Below are 23747 nucleotides of genomic sequence, written 5' to 3'. Positions count from 1 at the left end.
CAAAGGCTCCCAGAATGGCACCTGTCTGGGGCTCCTCCCTTTTTAGCCTGGAATCTGCTGTGGCCAGATATCAGACTTCAGGAAAAGATCCACAAAGGCCCAACCACTCCCACTCTGTAAAGCTTTCCGTGTGACCCTCCCCTTGTCAGTGTCCTTTCTGGCCTATGCCCACACCCCAGGGACAGGCCAGAGAATGTTCTCCCAAGTTCTGACCTGGTCCTTGTTTGGTCAGGACAAGACTGTGGTGGTAGCAGACTTCGGGCTGTCACGTCTTATAGTGGAAGAGAGGAAAAGGCCCCCAGTAGAGAAGGCCACCTCCAAGAAACGCACCTTACGAAAGAGTGACCGCAAGAAGCGCTACACTGTGGTGGGAAACCCCTACTGGATGGCCCCCGAGATGCTGAATGGTGAGTTTTGGCGGGAAATTGAGTGCCGTAAGCTGGGGAAGCCTGACAGACACTCAATAGGGGATGGGGTTCTTTTTAAGCCTTGGCCAAACCAGGCCTAATAAATTCCTTCTTTCCAAACTCAGTTGTGGCAGCATGCCATCTCCAAAGGGTAGCTAAGGGCTCCGTCATTCGGTGCTCTAGTGTTAGCCTCCCCTCTCCAGATCAAGAACTGAAGTGTGGTGCCCCCTGGTGGATGCTGGCCTGCATTCTTGAAAAGCAGTGGGGTTGCCAGACTTCCGAAACTGCTGGAAACAGCCTTTCAGTGGCTCACAGCCAGAGCCTGGATGAACCTGAACCTGGGTGCAGTTCTTTCTGCCATACAGCTTCATCCTGAGTAATGTGTGTTACAAGCCCCCAGGCAGGCCACCCAAGACCATAAAGATGGTTTCCAAGCTATGCCCATCTCGGGATGCCTTTACGGTGTTCTAGCCCTAGTTCTTGGCCGCGGCTTGGCTTGACCCAGTGCAGAGCAGGTAAGAGACCTGACCTTAAGCCTGTTTTCCTCTCTTCCCCAAGGCAAGAGCTATGATGAGACGGTGGATGTCTTCTCTTTTGGGATCGTTCTCTGTGAGGTGAGCCCCAGCTCAGAGGCCCTGCCTGCCTCGGATCTGAACTCTTCTCCTGGAAGTGAACAGTTTGCCACAAAATCAGCAGTTAGGCTGCAGCATAGCTCAGTATCTCTCCAAGCACTTGGTCACGTTAGACAGCTTTTGTGACTCCTACAAAGTTATGAGTGGGAGAGGAGAGTCAAACAATGGTGAGACAATGGAAGTTTCTTACCCAGTCAGTTGCTTCCTTCAGGAGATAGCGATAGAACAGCTGTCGTTACAGAAAACTAAGCTGCTGCTAACGGACTTCAGACATTAATCAGACCCAGCCCCTCACCCTGTAGAGCTTGCCCTGGTGGAGGACATAGCTACAAAGGGACATGGGCAGGGTGGGGTAAATGGAAGCTTCTAGCTTTCGGGTACTAGTTACCAGCATTGCTTCTGCTGCAGGGAGAGGTTGGAATTAGCAAGATGGAGAGATGGGGGCACGAGGCTGCCCTCTAGCGTAGGTTTTTGCTACTTCTGCCATGCATCTGCAGCCCCTGTAGACCCTCCTGACCAGCTATCTTCTCGCCTGCAGATCATTGGGCAGGTGTACGCTGATCCTGACTGCCTGCCCCGCACACTGGACTTTGGCCTCAATGTAAAGCTTTTCTGGGAGAAGTTTGTCCCAACAGACTGCCCCCCAGCCTTCTTCCCCCTGGCTGCTATCTGCTGCAAACTGGAGCCTGAGAGCAGGTTGGTGTCTCATTCTTCCTCCCAGTGCACAGCCCCAAGGTCCCGAGGTGCTCGCTTTAGTGATCCCAGGCCCTTCCCTGGCACAAGTAAGTGACAGAAACCTTGAGCTCGAGGGTAAACTGCTAACCCCTGAAGCCACCTGACAGCTCTGACGTGCCACATTAGGGGAAAGATGGAGCAAGTTCCAGGACAGCCAGAGCTACAGTGAGGCACTATCTAATGGGGGATGGGGTGAGGATATCACCTGTAAGCACTTGGCTAGAATGTCTAGGGCCCTGGGTTCTATCCCCAGTACCACATAGGCAAGTGCACACCTAACACACGTGAAGAGGAGGCACCTAGGGAAGGACCATGAGACCTGTACATAAAGCATCTAACTGAATAATAAAAATAGATTTAGAAGCTGCCTAAGTTACTTTTCAGTTGCCACGACAAAACACTATGACCAAGGCAACTTATAAAAGAAAGCACTTAGTTAGGTTTTTGCTGATAGTGTCAGAGTCCATGTCATCATGGAGGGGATTATGGCAGCAGGCAGGTAGACAGGTATAGCACTAGAGCATTATCTGCTCCACAGCACGGTCTGGCTTGGGCTTTTGAAACCTCAAAGCCCCGTGACACACCACCTGCCCCAGCAAGGCCACATGTCCTAATCCTTCCAGAACAGTTCATCAGACATGAGCCTGTGTGAGCTCACTATAACCACCACAGGAGCCAAGGATGCAGCTCGGTGATAGAGCTCTTGCCTAGCGCAGGACAGGGCCTGGGTCCTCTCATCCCTGACACATGTTCTTTTGGGGGGCTTCACAATCTTTCTGTTCGCAAATTTGTTTTTGAGACCATGTCTCATGTAACCCAGGCTGGTTTAAATTAGATATATTGAAAATGACCTTGAACCTCCGGCCCTCTTGCCTCTACCTCCTCCATGCTAGGACGATAGGTATGCACCATCATGCCCCGTTAATATGCTGAGAATTGAACTCGGGGCTTTCTGGATGGTGGGCAGGCACCATACCAGCTGGGCCACATCACCAGCACCGAAATGTTCCTTTAGTAAGTGCAAAAGTCCAATCTAACCTTTGATTGTCACCTCTACTCAGAAGACATGAAAGGGCTTCTTTTCCCTGTGGATGTTTTTGTCCTAGGCCAGGACCTCTAGCCTGGCTAGACTTCTCATAGCGTTACCTTTTATATTTACAGCGAGAGGTTAAAGGGCTCCTAGAACCAGGAAACAGCTGAGAGCCAGCCCTGTGTCCTCCCCTCCACGCTCACAGGTGCCCTCTCTTGTCATCCCTTTTCTTTGTAGACCGGCATTCTCAAAGCTGGAGGACTCCTTTGAGGCACTGTCTCTGTACTTGGGAGAGCTAGCCATCCCACTGCCCGCAGAGCTGGAAGAACTGGACCACACTGTGAGCATGGAGTATGGCCTGACCCGGGACTCGCCACCCTAACCCTGGTCCATCCCCCTGCAGGGGGACATTCCACAGCCAGCATTGCCCCCTCTGCTCTGTGTCCTTACTAGGAGCAGGACTGTCTAGGCTTCCTGTGGATTGACGGCTTGCTTAGAAGCAGAATAAGCCATCCCTACTACCTCCCCAGGAGGCATGCGGGTGCAGGGAAACAGTTCTCCACAGGTGCTGGGGCCTGGTTACTGTCTGTAAATCCAACACTCGCCTGAAAGCTGTGAAGAAGATAAAGAGCCTGGATTCTAGACCAGTCTGTTACTAGGGACTACCTGGGACCTTTGCGGCAGTGAGATTCTGGGAGGCTGTAGCTTTACACTAATCAACGTGGCCTGGGTCTGCTGGGCAGGATGACAGATGAACTGGACTGAGGGCTCTGGAGTCTGGTCCAGCAAGGTGCAGAACTTCCAGCAGTAGTTTGAGTGACAACTGAGAGCCTTCAAAGCATGCCGAATGGCAGCAGTGATTCCTCCTCCACTCCAGGCCCTGCCCTCTGGAGCAGGTTCTCAAGAGTCTCTTAGTATGTGGCAAAACCCACAGGATCCAGAAAAAGGACTGGTTCTGCTCACCGGCCCGGGGACCACATCAGTGTGTGGGAGTTTCCACTTCAACATCCTGTCTCAACAAGCAGCCACTCACAAAAGCACCAAAGAAGCTGGGGCTGGAGAGAAAGAGGTCCTGCCCTTTAAAAAGCCCCATATCCTGGCTGGTGGGCTCAGTCTGATGCTAGATGGGTTCTGGAGGCCAGTGTGGTCTGTCTCAGACTTTGGGGCTAAGCAGGGAAAGGGGAGTCCCATCAATTTCTTGGCATCCTTGTGGCAGCTACTGCACATCTCTAGCATGTCCGCTCCAGGCAGCAACAGGACAGGAACTGGTGGCTGTTGAGTCCCAAAGCTGAGATGCGAAGAGAGTTCCCTGAGCTGGGCCCTCTCGATTCTACCTCCCTTGTTGTGGGTCCAGCTCTTGCTTCCTGAGCCACACTCCAGGGCCACGGGCATTGGAAACCCTCAGGGTACCTTCCACCCCTGGCTGCCAGGTGTCCAGGGACTCTCCAGCTCACTGAGGTTTGCCATCTCCTAAGTGCGAGCTCACACCGAATTTGACAAATTGGGAGTGGGTTTGGTTATAAATACAACGTGTGGTGGGTTGTACTGGTAAGGGGATCTGGAGGATGGTTGCTGTTATTAGTTTCTCTCTATTGGGTGACATGTGAAATACTGTACATAGACAAGAAGAACTGTGGGGTAGGAAGTCATCTTTGGTCACTTTACTTACTGTGTGGACTGTCTTTGTGTGTGGAGTTTGCAAACTTGCTGTAGGGGAGTCCTGAACTCCCAGCATGGTTCAGCATCCTGCAAATGGTTACGCTTGAGCTGTCCCCAGCAAGTGTGGGAGTGGTGGGCCTGAGCTGGGCCGTGAAGCAGACTAAATAAATTAAGCAGTTAACATAGCGAAGGCGCTGAGAGTGGAAAAGTAACTCAGGGTCCGGCTTAAGCAAGTATGGAGGGGTTGGAGATAATAAGCCGTTAAAAGCAGTTACTGTTTTTTACAGAAGACGAAGGTTTGGTTCCCAGCACCCACATGATGGCCAACAACCATCTCTAACTCCAGTTTTGGGGGCACTCAGCACCTCTTCTCATATCTGTGAGCTCCTGCACACATGTAGTGCACATGTATACATATCAGATTTTGTTTAAATTTTTTAAAGAAACATTCGTCTGCCCACCTCCAGATCCAAGCCACACAAGTGCTCACATCAGGGAATTCTCGGTGTCAAGTCGAATCCCCTCCCCTGGACAGCAAACCTTCAGAGGTCATGCACGTCCACTTGAGGAAGCCCTCTCTGCGGAGCAGGTCAATGGCCTCGTTTGAGTCCCTACCACAGAGCCTGGCTCTGAGCTGCTGGCCCAGTCCTCAGGGACCTTCTGCTTCCAGGCTTTTACACCAGAGGCTGGAGCAAATGATGATGCTGTTTTGAGGTCCTGTGCACAAACACAAACCTACACCTTCCACCTGGTGTGACAGTATGTTTACACATCTGCACTTGAGATACGGAGGCCGGAGAATCCCCATGAATTCGAGGCCATCCTAGCCTACCTAGTGAGTGTCAGGCCAACTAGGGCAACAGCCAGATTTTTTTTTTCTATAAACCTAAATTCGCCTAAGTATCATGTAGCTGAAGGATGCAGAATACAGGCAGAACTAGTCCCTAGTAAACACTGATGAGCTGAGGTTCCCATTGCTGAAAACAGCAATGGCTGAACATGGGCAAGGTCACCCTGGTCTGATATACCTACAACTTGGCCTGTTGCTGAGGTCCACTGCTGAAACTTGAAGAAATACCCCACACACTACCCAGTCGCCCCACCCCAGGAACCTCCCTCCTAACCTGCAAGAACCACCCTCAGCCCCAGGTGGCGGTTTCTCCTTTGGCTGCTGTGGAACTGCCAACTGCCCGTTTGTTTCTAGTCCCCAACAAAAGATTTTGGGAGGGTCCATCCTAAGTCCTCTACGTTGGAAAGAATACTAAAGGAGGGAAGACATAAAGGGATCAACTTGGCGCTTCAAACTTAAGATGCTCATGGTGGCCTTGACAGTCAGTGCAGGGGCTGAAGTTTGTACAGTTCAGCCATTACCTCCCAGTGACTGGGCCACAGTGATCCAGAAGTCAGAAGTATGGACAGGTACTCGGGGAGCATTCCCAGCACCACAAAAATGTGACAAGCAGAGTTGTGTTTTGTGTTTATATAAAGTCAAATGCAGCGCAGTTTCCCACAGTTCATACACAGGTGTCAGAATGAGGTATATAAAACATACACAGAGAAATACTTTCATAGAAAAGTCAGAAGTAGTACTGTTCTCTTTCCCATAGTCAGTTCCACCATGGGAACCCTGAGGTCTAGGCCCCTTCAACAGATGGCTCCAGAGAGCAGCCCAGGGAAGGGAGTGGATGGCACCCACCCCTCTCTGTGGTAGGCGGTAGAGGGCATCTGGCTAAGGAACACTGCCCAGGCAGGAAGCTGGGCAACCCTGGCCATCCAGATTTTGCTTTGATCCAGACACTTTTCCCTCTCTGGAGACCTGTGTCTGAAACTTGGAACCCCTTAAGGTCCTTCCCAGTGCTTCAGTGATTGTACAAGTTGCAATCCTAGCCCTATGGAAGGCACTGGCCTGGAGGCCATCCGGCTGCCTGTGAGCCAAGGTGTATTGTGAAGGCAAGCCCCTCCATGCCTTTGTTACCTAGCCTCTGGGCCTACTCTAGGTTCACAGGCGCTGATATGTGTAATTCCCATGGGTTGACTGGTTATTCTCTTATCAGCACAAAATGGAGAGAGACCATCTGGATACCCAAATCTGAAGCTGAAGGCAGAAGCAGGCCCTTCTGTGTCTTCCTAAGCGGAATGTTTAGTGCAATTCTTCCCTTTCTTTCCTTACAGAGCAGGAAGAGTCCCTTGGGCCCAGGCCGGGCCCAGAGTTGTCAAGGCACATCAAGCAAGCTGGAGCACGCCCAGCAGCCCTCATCCAGAACCCATTTGCAGCCCACAGTTCTGACTCGTGTACAAATTCACTTCTGGTTCTCAGAAGTCGGAAGGGACCTTCCATCCCAAATACTATATATATAAATGCTGCCTCATGCATGACCTGTTTGACCTTAACTATGAATAACAGTATATGCCACTCAAGTTCCTGGGTGACAGATGGAAAGGCAGAGACTGAGGCCACCTTAGGTGTACAGCATAGAGGAGCCTCGGCCAGCTCCCTGTCTTTCCCTGGGTCAGGCAATGTGGAAGCCCTTTTTTGCCACAGCACCACTGTGGTTGCTGTGCCAGTCACTATCCAGGGGCAAGTCCGCTCCAAGGGATAGCAAAGGAGCACTGAGGGACCCTACCCAGCCTCCTCACACTCACCCATAATGCCCCCTGCTTCTGCTTGTGTCATGAGGAGTCTTTTCTCCCGCTCAAAAGAAAAATAGAATAGGGTTTTAACCACAACACAAAAAATAGCTCCTCTCAGCTGCAAGAGTGTGGCCTGTCCTGTACCAATGTCTTCATGGGCTCCTGCCCATTGAAGGGGCTCAGGCCCCAGGGGTGCCAGCCTGGCTCACAAGGAGGGTGCTGCCCTCCTGAGGGTCAGCAGGAGTCTGGTTGCTGTGTATGACAATGGTCTTCTCATCCATGATCTCACAGGTAGGGTTCGTGAAGGCAGACAGGGGCAGGGTGATTCGCTGCATCTCCCGCTCACACACTTTCTGCTCATGTTGCTCTTTCAGGTCCTTCCCCCTATCAGGGAAAAAAAGAAAACACTCAGATTGTGCTCAATTAACTTTCCCAAAGCCTGAGCAGGAGCTCGCTCTGGTGACGGCAAATCACCTGACCACGCCAGGACTAACACTGGCTAGTCCGTCCTCCAGGCTGCCTCAAACTCCATGAGGCCTTGCTGCCGGCTCTTGTCTCTGATCCCCTACTGTAAGGTGGGGGTGACTGCTGCAAGAGACTCAGTGGGGATAGTGTAGAAGAAACTGAAAGCAAAGCAGGGCTTTGTTTCCAGCCCAGGGGTCCCAGAAACCTAAAGACCTATTCTAGCTTCATCCCTAACCAATGAAATTGTCCAGAAAATGAACCAGCCTTGGGCTGGTGAGGAGGCGCCTACCACCAAGCCTGATGACGCGGATTCAAAAGAAAGAACCCGTCTCACAAGCTGCCGTCTGACATCTACACCTGCAGGAGCAGGCATGCTCCTCTCCACCACAAAACAAGTGTTTGTGTGTTACAAAGACTGCCTTGTCATCCTTTAGTCCTGGAAAGTGGGAGCCCAGGCTGGCAGTGAACCATTCCCAACCCATGCAGAGACAAAAGGACTCAGGGCTGCACAGAGCAAGAGAATACAATGAAAACAGCTATCAAACATCTCAGTCACTCAGTGACTCGTCTGAGCCATCGAGCTGCTCTGCTTACGCAGACAACTCACGCCATGCCAGGGATGTACGTATGTATGTACAAATCATCTCACGTCATTCTCAGCTCAGCCCGAAGACTTAGTTCTTGTTCATTCTATAAACAAGGAAATGGCCCAGAGCATTAAGGGATGCTCCAAGCTTGCAGGATAGGCTCCAACAAGTTTACTGTGCACTAACTGCTGTTAAGAGAAGCTGTGACCCAGAGTCAGCCCCTAAGGCACAGTGGTACAGGGATTCAAACTTAGGTCGTTTTTGTTTGTTTTGTTTTGGGAGATAAGGTTTTTCTGTGTAGCCTTGGCTGTCCTAGAACTCACTCTGTAGGCCAGGCTGGCCTCGAACTCACAGAGCTCTGCCTGCCTCTGCCCAAGTTCTGCAATTAGAGGCGTGTACCACCAACCACCTGGCAAACTTAGGTCTTCTTAATGGACATGTATGATGCTTTCCAATGGACCCCTGCCCACCCGCCAATACACACACACACACACACACACACACACACACACACACACTCCAATAGACTGAATGCCAGAACCAGTACAGAGCCCAGGGCAGATCCTTTGAAGCCAACAACTTAGGCTCAGCTGCCAGGGAAACTGTCTGAAGGAGATATGAACTAAGTGGGTGATAAACACAGGACTCTGGGGTAGAGGCCAGAGCAATGCTGTGGAGGAGGGAGTGATCTTCGAGTGAAACTTCCACCACAAGTCTCAATAAACTCAAGAGTGAGATGACCCCCAGAGGGACTGCGGAAGTAGGAGGATGAAAAAGTCAACAAAGGTCCCCTCTCTCTGCTCATGCAGTCGCTCAAGAACACCACACTGAGCCAGGTGGTGGTGGCTCATGCCTTTAATCTCAGCACTCTGGAGGCAGAGGCAGAAGATCTCTGAGTTCAAGACCAGCCTGGTCTACAAAGCAGGTCCCAGGATAGGCTACAAAGCTACACTGAGAAATCCTGTCTTGAAAAACAAACAAAGAAAAACCACCACATTGGTGTTCATCAACAGTTGCAACAAGAAGGCCCTGGGCGAGGTGAAGGCCTGCAACAGGCACTCAACATGGTGCTGGAGAATGGGAAGGAGATGTGGACCCCAAGACTAACGGACAAGAAAGCACCCACGCCAGTCAACAAGGACCGCTACATATCCAAGACGGACCTGCCCACTGTGTGCTGTGGACCCCACTTATCCCAGGCAAGCAGAGTAGGGGCTGCTTCCCTCCAGGAGAACCTGCTCCCTGCCCTGCCCTCCAGCTGAAACAAAACAAAAAGCAGCACAGGAGCCTGGTTCAGATCTCAGGGACAGAGCTCTGATCTGCTGTAGTCTGCGTCTGTCACGTGATGTACAGTGAGAAAAGCGGGAGAACAGAGTATTGGAGGAGAACAAGTGCGCAGAGGCCTCAGGACTCTTAATTAGCCACTTCTCTTGCTGTGGATCCTGCTCAGCCTATTTGGGACGTAATAATCTCCAGAACCCTGGATATTCTGTAAGAGTCGTCCGCCTGAGATATGCTCTGATCCCAAATGGAAGGTCACAGGAGGTCAGGAAGCTCATCTTCCTACGGCATGGGGGGAGTGGGGACCAAGGGCAACCAAGTTTCTCAACATGTCAACCCAGCCTAGCCCACTCTTCATTAGCATCTGTCCTGGGGATCAGTTCCCACAGCAGAAAACCTCCCAAGGAGCACTACTGGCAAAGATAGGTACACATTCATGAAGGGAGTCCTATACAATAACCACTCCCTTCCTCAAACCCTGAGTCACCCATCAGCGGTGGCTGAAGGCCCTACAGAAGGAAACACCTATCTGCATAATAAAAAGCCACGTTCTTAAAGACTGCTGATGAACGGAAACATTTGGAAGGTCTGGGGTTAATTTTGGTAAGGGATCCTCCTCCCTAAGCTAGCAGCGATTTGCAAAAATGAAACATTCAAGTATCTTTTGCCAGAGGCTAAAATTCAAAGTCTACAAGAAGATTGGAGGAAGAAGGCAAGCCAGGAACCCATGACTTCCGAAGTACCTAGCCAAGGTACCAAGGGTGTCCTATCACCCAGCAAGAGAGCACAGCTACACCTTTGATGGACGCCACACACTTTACACAAGCAGTGTCCATTGCCTACATGAAGAAGCCTTGCTTTCCTCCACTCCCTCGCTTATGAAGCATGTGTCTGCAGCCTGCTGAGCAGCTGATAACTGCCAGGCCTCATCACACACAAGTCTGGGAGGCGCAGGGCCCGGGGGGCGGGGGGATTATTTCTATTCATGGGAAGAGCGGGCCTGGAAGGGCAACCTGGGGTAAAGGAAGCATCCTTTACCCCATCCATTTGGCCTCATCCATTTAGGAACCTGGAAGCATGCCTGACCCCACGTGCCTGCTGAGTCCTGCCTGGGAATCCTGGAGATGAAGCTGCTGATGCTGCCAGGCCTGCTAAACTGACCATTAGGTGGCCCAGAACCCTCTCCGTGCCGTGGGGGGGGGGGGGGGGGTGAGAAAGTCCGGCTGCTGTAAGGCAGCCAAGATAGAACAAAGGCTTATTCACCGACTCAGCTTCTCTCCCAAGGGGGTGAAATGGTGTTGACTTACTGTTTCCCTCCCTTTTTATCAGAGAATAAGAGCTCCCTGTAGAGCTAAGACAGCATTCAGCAGGGACAGGGAGCTACTCCAGCCAAGGGCTTAGCCACCTCGAGGCCAGAGTTACTAGGACAAAGACCCAGCCAAACTGAGTTCCCTTCTACCCCTACCTTTAGCTCTTCCTGGCAAAGGAAGCCTGGTGCCTGCCTACCCTTCCCAGCTCTGGAAAGCTCCCTCTATCAGCCAAGCCTGTGGCCCTGCAGAGTTCAAGACTTGCAGGAATTACCCTGACTGCTCTGGGGCCAGTGCAAGCTGGGCTGGCCAGAGAGAAGAGGCGTGAGGAAACAGAGCTGCTACCGGCCTCTGGCTTCCTACCCCAGGGTAATGGAAACAACGGAGCCCCTTCAAGGCAGTGCAGGTTTCTTCAGAGAGTACTTTGAGCTGCTGCTGTTTTCCGAGTCAGAAGCCATGCTGTGCCACACGGCTGCTCTGTGCCACCAAGGTGGCTACTGTACAGGCATGCAACTGTACACCCAAAGCACCCCGATTCCATCCCCCTGAGACTCATGTGCCATCTGTTATCATGTCAGACCTGAAAAGACCGAGAAGGGGGTGGGGAGGGAGGGAAGTGTAAACCAAGAGCAGAACTAGGATTTAAACCAAGCAATAGTGTCCTCTACAGAAATATCAGTGCTGGGAGGTCATCAGAGCTCACTCCCTACCTGGGGAGTAAGCTGGGACCCAGAAAAGGTAAATAATGTGCTTAGTGCGTGGCGTCCATGAGTGGAGGGAATTCCAGAGCAAGATCTTGTTTCTTTTGCTTTCTAAACTCAGTCATTCTTTGAGAAGTTTCTCTTTTTCCTACTGTCCTGAAAAATTTAAATTTAAGTGAGGCTACTGGGCTTTGCCGGACTTTCTGAAGATAACCGATAGCCTTTAGATATATCTTCCTGTCCAGCCAGGCATAGTGGTTCATGCTTCATAAATTCCAGCACTCAGGAAAGCTGAGGCATAAAGACCAAGAATTCCTGGCCATGGCTGGAGAGATGGCTAAGCAGGAAAGAACATTTGCTGCTCTTTCTGAAGACCCAGGTTTGATTCCCAGCAACTACATGGCAACTCACAACCCTCCAGGTACGCACATGGTGCACAGACATACATGCAGGCAAAATATCCACACATCTAAATGAGAGTGAGAGTTCCTAGCCAGCCTGAGTTACACAGTGAGAACCTATGTCAAAACAAGAAACACACACATAACAAGAACACATGGTCTAGTCTGGGCACCTAGGACATGAAACTTTAACTCTTCTAGGCCTGGGCTCCTCATTATCAGAGAAAGGTGCACAGCAGGGCCTGACTTACCAAAAAGGCATGAAACAAAGAGCTGATAGTGTGATTTCTATCTGATTATCATCTTGCTGTTACAATGTTTAACAACACTTTAGGGTGGCTGGATGTATGGGAGAAATATCCCCACTTAACAGGCAAGATATCCACCAAGCAAAGGCTGCCTGAAAAGGCATCACCTTCCAGCTCTTGCCCTGACATCTGTCCCCTAATTGTGAGGAGATGGAGGCTCAGAGCTTGTTTCTAACCCACATGTGGTTTCCTGTTGAACCGGTTGTTCTCAGAGCATGTTTGCTAAGGAAAAGGGTGGTCCGAGGTTAGTGACCGTCTGGTGACTTAGTGCCTTCCCGAGTTTACAGGAAAGTAATCTCAAGGTCACATGGCAGCCCCGTGGCAGCCGAAAAGAGTAAGGCGAAAAGAAATAAGACCTGGTTTCTCCGCTGGGCACCAGCTGAGCCTGGAATTAAGAGCAGTTACTTTAAAAAGAAAAGAAAAAAAAAAAAAAAGAACAGTTACTTTGAGCACCTGAAAGGTCTGGAAACTGTCACAGATTGAATGGCAGCCAAATGCTACCAGACGCTGAGGAAGAGGGGAGTATTTTAGGGCTCATGGCCTGGGTCAATGGCTTGGACAGGCAAAGCAAGTATTCTGTTTCTTCACTTTTTAAATGAACAAGCAGGTGTCCCTGAACCTGCACGTCAGCGGTCCTTCTGTGGACACAGCCTCAGTCTGGGAGGCAGGATGCTCCCCAAACAACCTCTCTGCTCTCTGACTCATGAACAATCAGAGAAACCAGCAAAGCCATCTGTTCAACCCAATGGAAGAGCTGGGATTTAAACCAATCCAGTCAACAGTGCCTTCTCAGAAACATCAGAGCTGCAGGATCATCATCATCTCTAACGCCCCACCTAATGAGTAAACAAGGCCCAGAAAGGTAAATAACTCATCAACTACCCACACTGTATAGATAGGCACAACTAAACCATTTCCCGTGTGTTGTGCACTGAGCTAACACACATTTGCCCCCCAGGAATGCTTTGGACTAGTAACAAAAAACAACCTGTCCAGTCACCCAGATGGCAGTCTGTTCCACCATATTCTGGATGTGAAGCCACAGGCAAGGCACCTACTCTTTCTTGTTTCAAGTTTCCTCAGAAAACTGGGAAGAACAGCATTTGTCTCATAAACGCGACTGTGAATATAATGGGGAGGAAGCAGGAGGATTCAAAGTTCAAGAAGCCATGTGGGGCCATAGTGACGCATGCCAGGCAGATCTCTGTGAGTTCGAGGCCAGTCTGGCCTACAGAGTGAGTGCCAGGACAAGGTCCAAAGCTACAGAGAAACCCTGTCTCAAGGATTCTGGAGGCACAGGCAGGCACTTCTCTGTGACTTCAAGGTCAGGCTGATCTACCCAGAGAGATCCATGCCAGCCAGAATTATTACATAGTGAGACCCTGTCTCCAAAATTGAAACAAGACAACCAAAAAACCACCACCACCACCACCGTGAATGAAAACAACAAAGAGCTCAAGGTCAGTCTTTGCTTTACAGTGAATTCAAGGCCAACCTGAACTACCTTGTTTCAAAACAAAAGGTGAAGTTGGGGCGTGCCACATGTTTGAAGCAGAAACAGCAGGTGACATCTGTGGTTGCTGTGGTAATTATCACACTTCCTTTTTCAGTCTGCAATTGGGTTGAACCCAGTACCTCTAAGAATACCCTGGGCTTATAAAATGATGGCTGAGAGTCACTTTGATTTGACTCAGACAATGGTTCTCACTGCTCGACAATGCAGTCCGCTGTATCACTTCCCTTATAGGAAGGCTTTTGGGTCAGAGAAATACAGCTGATCCTCGGGGCTGGAAGTCAAATACCCTATTTTGTCCAACAGCTAGCCCTGTAACAACGGTTTGGACTCAGAACCACACATCACTGATTACGAGAGACTTGCCCCATGGGGCTTTGTCAGGAGACCTTTCACAACAAGCCTTCCTCCTGCCCTCCAGCTGCAAGTGTGTCCATGCTTCTCAAGTGGCCTCCTGTACTTTCGTGTGGGATAAGGAGTAGGAATGGGTTTTCTTTTTCACGATTCTTCTCTTCACTAAAGACATCCCACTGAGGAAATTTTAAGCCCCAGCTGTGAGACTGCAAGACCAGGAGCTAGGAACCTTTTCCAGTAGCAGAATGTTTTGTTTTGACACAAGGCCTCACTCACAATTCAGCGTCTGCCTGCTGAGATTAAAGACAGTGTCTTAGGGCTGGAGAGGTGGCTCAACACTTAAGAGCACTGACTGTTCTTCCAGTGAACCAGGGTTCAATTTCCAGCACCCACAGGATAGCTCACTCTGTGAAACTCCAGGTCCAGGGAATTCAGGCCACTCTCTGGCCTTCCTAGGCAATAAGTGCCCATGGAGTGCACAGACATTCATTATATGCAGACAAAAACTCAAGAAAAGAAAAGAAAAATAACCCTTAGGCGGCTGCACTCAGAAGGCAGAGGCAGGCAGATTTCTGTGAGTTTGAAGCCAGCCTGGTCTACAGAGTGAGTTCCAGGATAGCCAGGGCTACACAGAGAAACCCTGCCTGGAAGAAGAAAAGAAAGACATGTTCCCCCCTTCTTCTTCTTGATACAGGGCCTCACAGTCTTCAAACTTGTAAACCCCCTGCCTCAGTCTTCTGAATTCCGGGATTATAGCAGATATACATCATTGCACCCATCTTAGTAGCAGATTTTTTTTTTTTTTTGGTTTTTCGAGGCAGGGTTTCTCTGTAGCTTTGGAACCTGTCCTGGAACTAGCTCTTGTAAACCAGGCTGGCCTCGAACTCACAGAGATCTGCCTGCCTCTGCCTCCCAAGTGCTGGGATAAAGGCATGTGCCACCACCACCCAGTGTAGTAGCAGAATTTTAAAATTCAACAAAAATGAATCTAGTCTCCTTCAGAGCATGGTGACATGTGCTCATAAATCCCACTACTCAAGAGGTGGAGGCAGGAGGATTATGAGTTTGAGACTACTCTTTCAAGGCCAGTCTGAGCTACGGATGGAGACCCTGGGCATGGGAGGAAGGGGGTGTCAGTATTTAAATCCTTGCCCTAGCTGTCTAAGGTCACCTGGCAGTGACAAAAACCAAATCTCTGCTCCTGAGCTGGGTTTTCCTTCTTCAATATCTTCCTTCCTTTGGAAAGACACCTAGAAGTCGATATTGTGTCTCTTCTGTAGCCCTATTTAGAGAGAGCCAGGAAGAGAAAAGACTCACCTCTTGTAAGTGTAGCCCAGGATGATGCCAACTCCGATGGCAATGATGATCACCATCATAGTAATGCCCAGCACATAGCCTGCGGGGGACAGGACACAAGGTCCTATTAGCCACACCCCAGACAATCAGCAAATGACGTCATCTGATGAATCCCAACCAAGGCGGTGGTGAGACGACCATACCCAGAGTTCCCAGGTCCTTCTTCTCCTTGGAATTCATCCTCACGCGCTGACTGATGCCAATCACTGACTGCACCTCTGCTGCCTCGCTCCTGGCTGGCAGGACATTAGCAGGAGGAAACACCTGTGCCTCTTTGTCACCTGGAGCCTCAGACTTCTCTTCCAGCTCTGTTGTAGCAGCTGGTGGTGCTTGGGAAGCCTTCTCTGGAGCTGAGGTGAGAAAAAGCTCTCATCAGAGACTGCCCGGAGTGCATTCTACAGCTGAACCTGACTTGATTGCTGAGGGCATTATGGGAGGGGGTCCACCCTAAAATGCTCTGCTAGACTGAAACCAAAGCCTGCCCCAGGTCAGGCGTGGTGGTGAACACCTGAATTGACACACTCCGGAGGCAGAGGCAGGAAGATCTCTGTGAGTCCCTGGTCAGGCAGAGCTGCACAGTGAGACCTTGTCTCAAAAATAGAAAGGAAATAGAAAGAAAAAAAAAAACAACTCCCCTGCCTGCCCTAGGGGCAAAATGAAGCCTGAAAGGGAGGGGATGTGATACAAGGCAAATGTGAGGAAAGCGTCTTCAGGAACAGCTTCTCTCCTGCCCCCCACTAGTCTCTTCAAGTCTTTACTATCTTCCAACACCCAGTTGGACTTGCTGGAGGGTGTCGCCACAGAGTGCCCAGTCTTCACGTCAGGAGACAGTCCACACTGAGCGCAAGATTCGTGCCAATTATAGTGTTAAGGGCACGAATAATTCCATTTATTCCTAGAGAACTGTCTCGGTTATCTTAAGCCTAAAAGCTTTGGATGCAAATCCGGTTACCCCCACAGCCTCTGGCAGGTCTACGAATTTCTGGGTGACTCAGTTCCCTCACACTGCTTCTTCCTGGGGATTGTGAGCACGGTGTCTGGCTCACAGCAGACACTACACACAGGAAAGGCTGGTGCTGCACTTCGCTGAAGAAGCTAGCTGCCTGCCTCCGTTGTTTACAAGTGCTCGCGGAGGATGAGCTCACTCCGAATGCCGCGGCGGCCAATGAGCTTCGGGCTCCGCGGCCTGGAGATAGCTCTGACCAATCGGACGGCACGGGGGTGGGACGGGGAGGGGCGGGCGTCGTGCGGCCGCACGTGCGAGGCGGGTGCAACAGCAGCTGCCTCATGCTGGGGGGGGGGGGCTGGTGTCCTCTCCCCAGGGTCCAGGGCGGGTACCTGGACAGCGCACGTCCTCGCAAAGCCGCTTCTCAGGGACGCCGGTGTCGCTGCTGATGTAGCACCAGGGACCGCGCGGGTCCTGGTCCGGGTTCCGGCAGTAGTTGTGGTTGCCGGGGCCTGAGGCGGAGAGAAGAGACGTCAAGGACCGCTGGCCGCCGCCCTCCAACCCCGCCCGCCACCCCGGCGGACACTCACTGGACTCGGTGGGCGACCCGCGGCCGCCTTCCGCGGCCAGCCAGTTGAGGCAACGGAGACCCGGCGCGGGCGACGGTTGGTCCTCCCGGTACAGGTGGCCGCCGTCCCAGAAGCAGCCTGTGAGGAAGAGCAACCCACCCGGGACCCTGAGTGCGGCTCTCTGGCCTCGTGGGGTGGAAAGCCCTGTGTACCTCAGAGTGAAAGTGGAGAGCTCTTGTCATGCCCCTAGCGGCGTCTGGTCACAGGCAACACTCAGAGATTTAGCTTTGGTGTTTTTTTTAAAAGCCTACCCAGGTGCAAGGTGTTGTTACTCTTGGATTTGGGGCCACTGTGGAGGTGCCGGAGGGCTGGCTAACGTCGGTCTGTGGAGATTTTGATTCTGGGCAGTCAGACCTGGAAGTCCTCCCAGTGTTGAGAAGTCCATGTTATATAAACTGATGTTCCCTTCTCCGCGGGTACGGCCACCTTCTGCTAGTTTAACAGACACCACCAGCTCCCAAGAGAATTCCACAAAAAGCCTTTGATTTAGTGAAGCCAATGATTTGAGACTTCAGCTGAGGGAACCTGCCACATCTCTTCAGCTCCCACTCCCCTCGGCGGAGAGCCACGGGAGGAAGCTGGAGAGGGGAGGAGGTCTGTGCGCCTGCCACATCAAGCAAAAGGACTTTAAAAGGGCAGGACTCTGGGGACCAAGCTCCATCCACTCCTGCACACGGAAAGGGGAAGAGAAAGTGACTTGTCTTTGTTCTTAATGGCAAAGATGGAGCTGCAAGCCTCTGGCAAGAAAGGAGAGAGAGGGGAGAAGAGCTTTCGTAGGATAACAAGAAAACAGCCAAAAGCTTCCTTCTCTGTCAGCCTAGCCACGTTTGAGAAATCGGGGGCTCTACCTGTTCTGCTTCATTAAGTTGCTGCAGAAAGAAAAAAACAATGTAATCTCACCTCCATATCCATAGGCTCCTGCCAGAAGCATGTTGCTGAGAAGTAATATATGTACCACTGCCAACAGCATCCTCGCCTCTTCCGGCTTGCAGATGACTGAACAGCCAGTGTCCGAAGGGGTCTCCTTGGCAGCAGTTTTGCCTCCTAGTTCCCAGCCTTGCAGTGAGACCGGCCCTTGTTATGCTCGCTCTTCTGGTAAACAGCCTCTCTTTAGAACTGGGAGCTTCCCTGCTAGCTTGCTGCAGCCGAGGTGTTTGTCAGCTGAAAGGCGCCCCCTGGGTCCTAAGCCTCCTAGACCATACTAGATCACTAACCCTGAGCCAAGAGAGGAACTCAGCCAAGTCAAGAATGACAGAGAGGTTCAGGCTTTACTTAGCAGCAGATCCGTTTGCGACCTGCACGACTGCATCCCCAGAGCTTTTCTTCCTTTTTCCGTCTGTGAGTACAGAGCCATTGTGTCAGAAGGCATCGCGGAGTGGGCTGGATTACGAGCGAGCACTAAAGCCCAGAGCAGTATTGAGAGATGATGCTGATTACAAAAGCAGGAGGCATTTAAGAGCACATTGGCAGCACAAGTAAGAATATTGGAAGCAACTCTAGCCATATGTATGTATTTAAACTGTGCTTTGCCAGGGTCAGGTCAGTCACATTCCTTTACTCACATTTGAGGTTTGGGGTACCCATATATAGTAGGAATGCAGAGGGTGTCTTTAGTTGAAAATGCATGTTATACAAACACTGGGATTGCTAGCTATATTGTAAAGTCTGCCCTTTTTACCAGCCCTGAAATTAAGTAAAATGGCTCCCCCCACCAGTCTGTAGGAAATCCAGTTGCAGTAATGCATTCCTATCCTTAAACCAGATCCACCACGTAACTTGGGACTTTTGGAGCTAGTTTGGCTGGCAGTTGAAGTTCCCAAGCAGCCTCAGTAAATTGAGAGATAGAGCAGAGTGATTTGCCAAGACTACCTTGTGACTCAGGCAAGTCCCAGAATAGAAATGGGAGACTCTGTTTTGATCTTGCCACAATAATGTAGGGAGGGGAAAGTAACACTGCTAAATAAGTTTTATGGACTTTATCATAGTAGACAGCTGACACGATTCTATCTAATTAGAAGTAATTGAATCCTGAGGTGTCTTTTTAAAGGAAAAACATTTATTTTTATTTGTGTGTCTATCTGTGCCTGCACTCAGAGGAAAGCTTCGGGTCCTCTAGAACATGGGTTCCAGGCAGTTGTGGGCCATGGGGTGTGACTGATGTGAACTCAGGTCCTCTGGAAGAGCAGCAAGTGTTCCTGACTTCTGAACTGTCTCTCCAACTCTCCTGAGGTGTTTTTAAAAAACATTGTGTCAGGGTTGAGAAATGGTTCAGTGCTTAGAAGCACTTGTTCTTGCAGAAGATCCAGGTTCAGTTCCCCTCACTTAGCTCAAAACCAACTGTATCCAGTTCCAGGGATCTAGCACCCTCTTCTGACCTCCAGACACCAACCTGGCCCACATCACACATGCTGACCAAACACTCATACAAATAAGTGCCCCCTCCCAAAAGAATTTGCATGTATGTGGGGGGTGGTACCACATGAGGTGTGTGATATGTGCCTGAGTGTGAAGATAAGGAAGCCAGAGCAGGATGTCTCATCTTACTGCCTTGAAACAGGATTTCTTACTGAAGCAGAAGGAGGACACTTAAGCTAGGCTGGCTGGCCAGTGATCATCCTGAGAACACACTCAAGTTCCGGGGACCCTCCTTTCCATGCTCTCTAGTGCTGAATTATAAGGCACACATAGCCATGCCTGGCTTTTAATGTGTGTGCTGAGGATTTGAACTCAGATCTCATAAGTGCAGAGCCATGTCCTCTTAAACACCTCAGTTGATAGTGTGTTTGATCCCTAACAGCACAAACTGGGTAGGGGAGTACAACCCTGTAATCCCAGCTCTGGATGTGGAGGCAGGAGGATCACAAGTTCAAGGTCATCCTTGAGTATGAACATAGGGAGTTTGAGACTAGCCTAAGTTGTCTGAGACCCTGTCATAAACTTTGAGCTGGGCGGTGGTGGCTCACACCTTTAATCAAGGCCAGCCTGGTCTACAGAGCGAGTTACAGGATAATCACAGCAGTTACACAGAGAAACCCTGTCTTGGAAAATGAAAATGAAAAGAAACTAAGAAGGGAAGAAAGTAAGAAAAATTACATAGCTTTTCCACTTATGAGAACATGTTCATAGGGTCATAGGGGAGACCGGATACGGTAAACTTAGCTGTTAAGCATGAGATAGTTGGTAAGTATAGACCAGAGGTATTTAGATTTTATTATTATTTTTAAATTATGTGTATGTGTGTTTGGGGGGAAAGGGTTTGCTAACTGGAGAATTGGCTCATGAGTTAAAGAGCAATAGGTGCTTTGTATCTAGGCCTGGGAATCCAACACCCTATTCTGGCCTCTGTCATACTAGGCATGCAAACAATATATAGACAAATGCAGAAAAACATCCATACAGGCCGGGAGGCAGTGGTGCACACCTTTAATCCCAGTACTTGGGAGGAAGAGGCAGGCGGATCTCTGTGAGTTCAAGGCCAGCCTGGTCTACAAGAACTAGTTCCAGGACAGGCTCCAAAGCTACAGCGAAATCCTGTCTCGAAAAACAAAACAAAAACGAAAAAATTCCATACACATAAAATAATATAAAATGCTGGGCAGTGGTGGCATGTGCCTTTAATCCCAGCATTCTGGGAGGCAGAGACAGGCAGATCTCTGAGTTTGAGGCCAGCCTGGTCTACAGAATGGATCCAGGACAGCCAGAGATACACAGAAAAACCCTGTCTTGAAAAACCTGAAATAAATAAATATAAAACAAGTTTTGTCAAAACCTAGCATGAACATAGCACTGACTTACGTAGAAGTTTATCAAATACTTTATGAGCATCAACTTTGAAAAGAATCTGTGCTTTACTTATAGTGATGGTGTTAAAAAAACATAGGAACAGCTTGGCAGAGGTGGCTCACACGTTTAATCCCAGCACTTGGGAGGCAGAGGCAGGTGAATCTCTGTGAATTCAAGGCCAGCCTGGTCTACAAAGTGAGTTCCAAGATAGTTGGGATTATGTAGAGAGACCGTGTCTTAAAAGCAATTTGGGATAGCCAAGAAAATTGAATGAAAATGAGGACACAGCCACTCCTAGTTATGGTTGAGGAGAAGGTTTTGTTGTAGATATGAGGGAGAGCTCAACCAAGGGCATCTGGAAGGTCTGGAAGGGTCCAGACTGAACAGGGCCATGAGAAGAGACAAACATAGGACCTATTTACATATAGGAAACTACTAGAATCCAGGCACGGTAAAAAAATGCCTGTAATTACATCACTAGGAGGCTTGGCAAGAGGATCCTTAAGTTTGAGGCTGTTTTGGGCTATGTAGTGAGATGCTTTCCAAAAACAAAACCAGAAGAGAGAGGAGCAAGGAAGAGAATTAAAGAACGAAGCTGGCAAGATGGCTTAGTGGGTAAGAGTCCTCCAAGCTTGAAGACCTGACTTAGAGTCCAGGCATTAGACTGAAGGAGGACATTGAGTGTCTTCCTCTTTCATGCTACAGCAACTCTAATTTCCCATAGTGTTTGGCAGCCTCTTGTGATGGTCCTCACACAGGCTTCAGGAATGGGACAGCATGGTAGCCCTAATCCTGGGGTCTGAGGCTCTTAAACAAGCTCCCTGGAATTCTTGTGACTAATGCTGCCCCCGCCCCTCCCCTCTTTCTTTCAGGTCCTCTTGAATACTGAACACGCACTCCATTGTTAATTTCCAGCCCCTTCTTCTTCACTTTCTTGATAGTCCTTCTATGTGCAAAACTTTAAATCTTGCTAAACTTCTGTGTGCTCTTAAATGGTCTTAATACCCTAGTGAAAAACTAATAGTCCATAGAACTATCTATTTTTGGACTCTTAGTTTTATTCATTGAGGTACACACATTCTCTATACCAGTACTGTGTAATTTTATTAGCTTTATAAATGTTCATTTTTATTTACCCACACGTTTTTATTTTATTATTATTTTTTAAATGATTCTCACTGTGTCACTGAGGTTGGCCTCAAACTTCCAATCCTAGGCTCCAAGGAATCCTCCTACCTCAGCTTATCAAATAGCTGGATTTATAGGTGCATGCTGCTTTATCTGGGTCATTTTTTTTTAAAGATTTATTTATTTATTATGTATACAATGTTCTGCCTGCATGTACATCTGCAGGCCAGAAGAGGGCACCAGATCTCATTACAGATGGTTGTGAGCCACCATGTGGTTGCTCGGAATTGAACTCAGGACCTCCGGAAAAGCAGTCAGTGCTCTTAACCTCTGAGCCATCTCTCCAGCCCATCTGGGTCATTTTTATTATTCTAAATATGCTTGTGATTTTAGCACTGTATACAGTGATCAGTACTTTGTATTCTCCTTTTCGCTTTTCTTAGCTCATCAACTCCTTTGAGGATCACTCAAATAGTCAGCACTGTTGCCATTTAAAGTAGTTAAGAAGTGTTTGTCCTGGGCTGGAGAGATGGCTCAGTGGTTAAGAGCATTGCCTGTTCTTCCAAAGGTCCTGAGTTCAATGGCAACGACATGGTGGCTCACAACCATCTGTAATGGGGTCTGGTGCCCTCTTCTGGCCTGTAGACATACACACAGACAGAATATTGTATACATAATAAATATTTTTTGAAAAAGAAGTGTTTGTCCATGCTGGGCGGTGGTAGCGCACGCCTTTAATCCCAGTACTCGGGAGGCAGAGGCAGGCGGATCTCTGAGTTCGAGGCCAGCCTGGTCTACAAGAGCTAGTTCCAGGACAGGCTCCAGAAACTACAGGGAAACCCTGTCTCAAAAAACCAAAAAAAAAAAAAAAAAAAAAAAAAAAAGAAGAAGTGTTTGTCCAGGGGCTAGAGAGATGGCTCAGCGGTTAAGAGCACTGACAGCTCTTCCAGAAGAGGACATGGGTTCAATTCCCAGCACCTGCATGGCAGCTCACAGCTGTCTATAACAGTTCCAGAGGATCCTTTTGCCTTCATACGTCAGACATACCTGAAAGCAAAACACCAATGTACATAAAATAGTAACTAAAAAAAAGAACTGTTTTTCCTACCGCCTAACTGCTGTGGTTGGTTATTGCTTCATCTGTTGGTTTTTAATATACGACAAAGCCTGGCCCGGTATTATGAGATCTGTTCACAAACTCCTTAGCTATTGTTTCCCCCCCCCCTGGATGTCAGGGAGTGCTAGCAACTGCTTTGGGCTGCTCTGTCTCCCTTAGTCAGACTCTTCCTGACAGATGTGGACAGAAGGCCTGCTAAGAAAAGCTCAGGAGCCTTGCTACAGTGTTACATGTTTTGTGATAAATTGTAACTATTTTCTCACTCTATTTTGTTTGGAAGGGTTTTTATGTTTGGTTGGGTTTTCTGTGTAGCCTGGACTTCCTAGAACTCACTATGTAGACTATGCTGGCCTTAAACTCAGAAATCTGCCTGCTTCTGATCCCCGCGTGCTAAAATTTAAAGCCTTGGGCCACCACCACCTGACTTGTAAGGTTTTTGTTGTTTTTGAGACAGTATCTTTTGTAGCCAGGCTGGGTCAAACTGACTGTGTAACTGATGATGAACTGACCCTCCTGCCTCCATCCCTCAGTGATGAGATTATAGGCTGTGCCACCATGCCTAGCTTTTTGTTGTTTATAAATAGAAGCCCAGGATAGCCTAGAACTTGTATTAAACCTCCTATTTTGTATTTCCAAGTGCTGGGATACACACATGAACACCTTGTCCTGAGATCCATTACTGACTGAGAGAACTTGTCTTTTGAATCTCTCGGGCTGCCAGCAGTTTCTACATCTAGTCTGCCCCGTGTTTACAGAGGAACTCCCAGACGACCTAGG

At 49.4% G+C, this 23747-nt stretch overlaps 2 protein-coding genes across 3 annotated transcripts in view; one reads left to right on the top strand and one right to left on the bottom strand.

Annotated features, from left to right (window-relative positions):
* Limk2 (LIM domain kinase 2) overlaps positions 1–3446 on the top strand; it is a 65445-nt gene extending 61999 nt beyond the window's left edge. For both annotated transcript variants that reach the window (XM_038348310.2, XM_038348318.2), the window contains 4 exons: positions 233–407; positions 966–1021; positions 1578–1735; positions 3042–3446. In XM_038348310.2, coding sequence (XP_038204238.1) covers positions 233–407; positions 966–1021; positions 1578–1735; positions 3042–3186 — 534 coding nt within the window. In that variant the 3' untranslated portion in view covers positions 3187–3446. The remainder of the gene's footprint in view (positions 1–232; positions 408–965; positions 1022–1577; positions 1736–3041) is intronic.
* A 2505-nt stretch (positions 3447–5951) lies between these two features.
* Pik3ip1 (phosphoinositide-3-kinase interacting protein 1) lies at positions 5952–18072 on the bottom strand. The gene is made up of 6 exons (XM_038338394.1): positions 17843–18072; positions 16904–17020; positions 16706–16825; positions 15511–15717; positions 15329–15407; positions 5952–7478 (listed from the first exon to the last, which is right to left on the bottom strand). The coding sequence occupies exons 1-6, from the start codon at positions 17910–17912 to the stop codon at positions 7274–7276; spliced, it is 798 nt and encodes a 265-aa protein (XP_038194322.1). The 5' UTR covers positions 17913–18072; the 3' UTR covers positions 5952–7273.
* Between the last annotated feature and the right edge of the window lie 5675 nt (positions 18073–23747).

The sequence above is a fragment of the Arvicola amphibius genome, chromosome 1 (genome assembly GCF_903992535.2).
Source record: "Arvicola amphibius chromosome 1, mArvAmp1.2, whole genome shotgun sequence".
In the NCBI taxonomy this organism is placed as follows: Eukaryota; Metazoa; Chordata; class Mammalia; order Rodentia; family Cricetidae; genus Arvicola; species Arvicola amphibius.
Note: the sequence above shows the minus strand (reverse complement) of the source record. Positions and strands in the feature narration are given on the sequence as shown.